This window comes from Lactuca virosa, chromosome 9 (genome assembly GCF_052849685.1).
Source record: "Lactuca virosa cultivar CGN04683 chromosome 9, Lactuca_virosa_CGN04683_v6, whole genome shotgun sequence".
Lineage (NCBI taxonomy): Eukaryota > Viridiplantae > Streptophyta > Magnoliopsida > Asterales > Asteraceae > Lactuca > Lactuca virosa.
The window spans coordinates 10224246-10229729 of record NC_136434.1 but is presented as its reverse complement, the minus strand read 5'-3'; the positions used below and the strand labels follow the sequence as shown (position 1 = coordinate 10229729).

At 29.7% G+C, this 5484-nt stretch overlaps 1 protein-coding gene and 1 long non-coding RNA gene across 2 annotated transcripts; one reads left to right on the top strand and one right to left on the bottom strand.

The window, feature by feature from the left end:
* Positions 1-1383: 1383 nt before the first annotated feature.
* On the top strand, positions 1384-3316 carry LOC145138206 (histone deacetylase HDT1-like). The gene is made up of 5 exons (XM_079072324.1): positions 1384-1535; positions 2417-2487; positions 2570-2824; positions 2949-3020; positions 3091-3316. Exons 1-5 carry the CDS (start codon positions 1523-1525, stop codon positions 3124-3126), a joined length of 447 nt encoding a protein of 148 aa, XP_078928450.1. The 5' UTR covers positions 1384-1522; the 3' UTR covers positions 3127-3316.
* Positions 3317-3544: 228 nt separating this feature from the next.
* On the bottom strand, positions 3545-4907 carry LOC145138207 (uncharacterized). Its single transcript, XR_013721385.1, has 2 exons — positions 4831-4907; positions 3545-4006 (listed from the first exon to the last, which is right to left on the bottom strand). It is a non-coding gene; the product is annotated as an uncharacterized LOC145138207 (long non-coding RNA).
* Positions 4908-5484: the final 577 nt, after the last annotated feature.

Below are 5484 nucleotides of genomic sequence, written 5' to 3'. Positions count from 1 at the left end.
AAGGAGCAAGGATGAGGTTTCATATAAATATCAATAACAAAGACATGACCTAATAGGAGAAAATCATAATAATTTAGAGAATCCATCACTTTTCTCTGTTTTATCATTATTATCTTCTTCACCGCACTAACAACTTTTTGGGTCAAACTGCACGCTCATAACCTGTTATACTTTTACTGATTAATAAAAAAGACCAAGCTTTTGCAAAACATACAAAGAAATTACAAAAATATAGGGCATAGAAGTCCTTACAACATCTATTTTAAAAATAGATAAAAATCACTTATACATTTGCACCAAAATCTGGAATTATTGAATTGAGAAAGCTTCCTAAAAGGCGAAATCAAACCCTAACTACAGTTCAATATAAACAATCAATCAAATTCGTAAATTCATGAACAAAAAAAAAGGAATAACTTGAGTGTTGGAGCAAGCTTCACCTTCAATCCCAATTTCGCCAAATAATCATTATGGATTGAGAATCAATCTCTTGGCCATTTCTGCTGGATCCTATATTAATCCATGGGTCGTTTTCATTTTTCCGTAAGTCCATACCATCCAATCGATGCCATAGATTTGCTTAATCGAATCTCCATACATACCAATTCCATCACTAAACATAAAGAACATCAAAACTAAACAGAAATCAGAAACGATAACGACATTTACATACACATACACACATAGATTTTGATAGAGAAACTTTAATGATCAATACAAAAACCAAAATGATTTTAGGCTTTTAGCACTATTTAGGAAGAAGATGCAATTACAGATGCTAACCTGATGTTCCTTTCCTTATTTGTTCTTTCTTTTCGTGGCAAACCAAAAAAACCAATATTCTTCAATTTTGGAGATGGTTACGATTGTTGATTTCTTGTATCTACATCGATTGAAAAGAGATTTTGAAAGGAAATCAATAAATTTGTCCTGATTTTTTGGAATACATATCAGTTATTGCAGATTTAAATAAAAGAATTTTTTAATATGTGTCATAAGGGCACATATAAAAAACATTAATTGAAGTATTAACTATAACAAATATTACCATAATTAAATTTGATAAACATGAATTATGTATAATATTACCATAATTAAATGTAAAATATATTAATTATAAAGAATATTATTTATAATTAATGTTTATCACATTTAATTATGGTAATGTTTCTCATAATTAATCCGATCCTTCAATCCTTCGATCAATGCTTATTATATGTCTCAACATATTAGAAAATCCTTTAAATTAAAATGAGATTTATTAGATAAGAAATAAATTTCAAATTTGGATAGGATCTTGGATGATATCCGATTGATTGGAATGCCGGAATGGACGAGAAATATGCACAAAATAAGGGTGGAGGGCAAGTCCGTAAATCCACTTTGCAATGCATCAGCCGAATGGAATTGACACGTAACAATACTTGATTATTAAGCCTATCGGGCTTTGAAATTTCTTTTGAGAAATACACTATGCCCTAACGTTTCCACCTCATACACACCTCTCTCTTCCTCTACAGCAATGTCTTACTGGGGTAACAATTTCCTCTCATTATTTCTATTCCAGTATCTATACGCTATGTTTCTGTCTTCCTTTTCATTTATTCGTAATTTTTTTTCCCGATGAAGATTTGGACCTTCTTTTGGCTTTTAATAGCACAAATCTTCACTTTGATTTACCTTGATGATATTCATCGTTTTCTTTTGTTCCTGGTTCACATGTTTTTTTTATTTTTTTTTTATTTTTTTTTTATTTTATGTTTTCATGTGGATATTGGATGCTTCGAAAGATTTTATTTTCAACTTTATGATCTGTAATTGTTTATTGTCGTGGAAATTAACTAGCATGCAGCGTTATATAGACTCTATAGTTCTTTGGGCTTGGGGAGGTTGTTTCAAATATTGTGTGGGTGTTTATATATATATATATATATATATATATATATATATATATATATATATATATATATATATATATGCGCTGGTGTTTAAGGGCCACATATACTAACACCTCGCTATCCAGTGGTGGATTTCGGATTTCGATTCGTTGGGGGCATGAAAATATCAATTAAATTTTTCTGGGTCTGATCAAAATGGTTTAAACAAGGTTTTCAAGATCGGGTTTTTATCTTTGTACTACAGAATTGGTTTTAAAATAAACAGTGTTTTAAAGAATGTAAACAAGCAGCACCAAAAAACTACAACACATATGCCGATCCTAAAACTATAATGTGAAAAGTGGTTTTCGTTTTCAGAACATTTGTTTTTAACACTGTTTTTATGTGTGTTGCCTTTTTTTAAAGCTATATATATATATATATATATATATATATATATATATATATATATATATATATATATATATATATATATATATATATATATATATTGGCAAACTCATATTGTTTTGGTTTAGGTATTGAAGTTTTTAATGATACACCACTTGATTATAAGGTTCGTACAGGCCGTGGTTTGCGTATTTCAAAGGTAAACCTTTTGGAACAGTGGGATATGCTTATTTTGCTTCATTAACAATACAAGTCACTAAAATTCTTTCTTTTCACTTCAGGCTGCTCTTGTAGAAAAAAACAAGGGAACAGAGGAATATTTTTCTGTGTTTATAACTTTTAATGGGCGAAAGGTTGTTGTTGGCAATCTACATCCTCAACTGATGCCAATACAAGAAATGAACTTGCTATTTGATTGCGACATACAACTCTCACACAACTGGGAGAACGGCACTGTTCATTTTTCAGGATGTGAAGAGTTTATTGATGATTATACATATTTCAATGTCGATGATGAAGAAAAGGAACCAAAGAGTGTAAGTTTTGACATTTTAAATTGAGATAGAATTATGAATAGAGTTTTTGTGTGTTGCTTTGATATTTTAGTTTTACTTGTTTATATTTTTATATGTTAAAACAAACATAATATGAATTTGACAGAAAGTAAGAGAGGATGAAGGCCCAAGTAGTGTTTCTGAATGTCCAACACATAGTTGCTCGTTTTGCAAAAAGGTATGCTTATTTTTTGTTTTTTCTTAATTTTATTTAGTTTATTGTTCTAATGTATTTTGGGTGTTTGCAGAGCTTTAAGGAAAAGGACAGTCGGGCCAGAAAGTAAATGATGTTTGCAGGAGTTTTATTGCTTCAAGATTGAGGATGGATGACAATTATCGCTTTAGTGTTTTATTTATCGTTTTAATTGGCATGATTGATTTAACTAATTGGACAAAATGTCACGCTTGAGTTGTATTTTGTAGTTGTTTGAATTATGTTCTGTGATATTTTTCGGATTTTTCTTTGCTATCAAAGTTTGTAACATCGTAACAAACACAAACAAAATTCCCATAACAACATAGTAACAGCGTTTTAAATAGACAAAAAGACCAAAAAAATTAAAAATATCATTCCAGTGAAAGTCAACACCATAATAATATAATAACTATAATCTTATCATCTATTGCCATTTATCTTTCCTTCCTTGAAACTTGGTTTTGATGATGAATGAGGGGTGCTTTCATTTGCAAACATCATTCATGTTTATGATAATGATCCGTTGCATTAAATAAAGAACATGTATTTATAAATATCTAATGATTATTAAATAAATAGGTATTCAATTGAGTTTAAAAAAAAATTTAAAACCTAAACCTGTTTTTTATGGAGTGTTGAATTTTACTTTTTTTGCTCCTACTGCACTTTCAGCTGGTCTTTTCAGTGATTGTTCAGTAAAGAAGTAATTAGGTTACTTGTTTTTCTTCAAGGTCATCAAAAAATCCAAAAGGAATTCTGATTGGGTTATCATTAATGTAACCAGATAAATATACGCTTCCATCTGCCCAGTCATGAGAAAGCACGAATTTTTGCTCAAAGTCAACATAGGCACTAAATTGTGCATGTTCAGAAGATAAAGTTCCTAGAACAAAATCTTTATTATTGAACTTAAATCCAACTTTGACATTCTCGACTTTGTTCCCATTCTTCACCTCTCCCAACGCAACCTGAAAGAGATAATAGTCCGATTAGGAGGCATGTTGTGTTTGAGTTATAGCCAAATATGAATTTAAAAACGAACATTAACATCATTGCTAGATAATGTTATGCTGAGTTCATATTTCTTTCATACATACTAAGATTCACATATGAAATTTCTGAATTCTTTGTTGAAATAGTAATCATAATTTGGAGGAGGTATTAGCTAAGAATAAGGAATAAGTAGTGTTTTCCATGTGTTTGCTATTTTCTAGGTTTTATATATATATATATATATATATATATATATATATATATATATATATATATATATAGTGTTTTCCATGTGTTTGCTATTTTCTAGGTTATATATATATATATATATATATATATATATATATATATATATATATATATATATATATATATATATATAATGTTCACGTTTATTCCTTTTGAATGTAATGCCTATTTAATGGCAATTCTTCAATTCAATAATAGTATGCAAAAATCACTTCTTCTGTTAATTGTCTTCTCCAACATTGGTAAACCGAAAACAATTTTTTTAGTAAATCAAGATATTGATTTATGAAAAGCAACAATTTGATGAGTCGAATGTTTCTAACTGAGAGATGTTAAGAAGCTTGGAATCCTCGACTAAGACTATAAGGCGTTCATTAGGTTTAACCTCAACACCTAGCAAAAACAACAAACTTCCAATTGAATATTTGCAGGGAAGAAAAAAAAAACCTAAAATAAGGTTTACAGTAATTGCTACAACATATAGATACTTCATTTTTGTAATCAAATATCAAATATAGACATAAGATGCATAAAAAGAAATGAATAGTACACCAAAATTCCATTGCTGCTTGGATGCGATTGGGAGAATGAAAGAACGTGTGTTCGAAAGAGTTTTCCGGTGCAAGTGTAGGGTTTATCATAGCATCTTGGGGTTCTCATTTTTGAATCGATTTTGGGCCTTAATTTTGTATGACCTTTTTTGTATTGGGCCTGATTTTAAACAAGTACGAGCTTTAGTTTAATTTTCTTCTAACTATGTTCTAGTGTGCCTCCTCCCAGGCCCATGGTTAATTGAAATAAATCCTCTATTTACTTTCAAATGTTAGGCATTTAACATCAATATCACTGTATTAATTATTTTTTTGATTTTGATATTCTTGTTTTTTCTTTTCATTAACTTATTGATGCCTTTTCCGGTTGCCTCCATGTGAATCATTAGGTGTATGGGTCTCGTTAAGAGGATATTATGTAGGCATTAAGGGAGTATCATGTCGATTATCTCGATAGTTACAGACAAATATGAAATACATGGCCGGTCCTGAGGATTCAAATGCCCATGACGAGCTGGAAAAAAAAGCCATTAGTTCCTTAGTTCTAACGGGTAACGAATTAAATTATATAAACTAAAGTTTTTTTTAAATGACCATAGACTTGATTTTACATGAGCTTAGATTATAGTTCATGATCTGAACAACTGCTTATT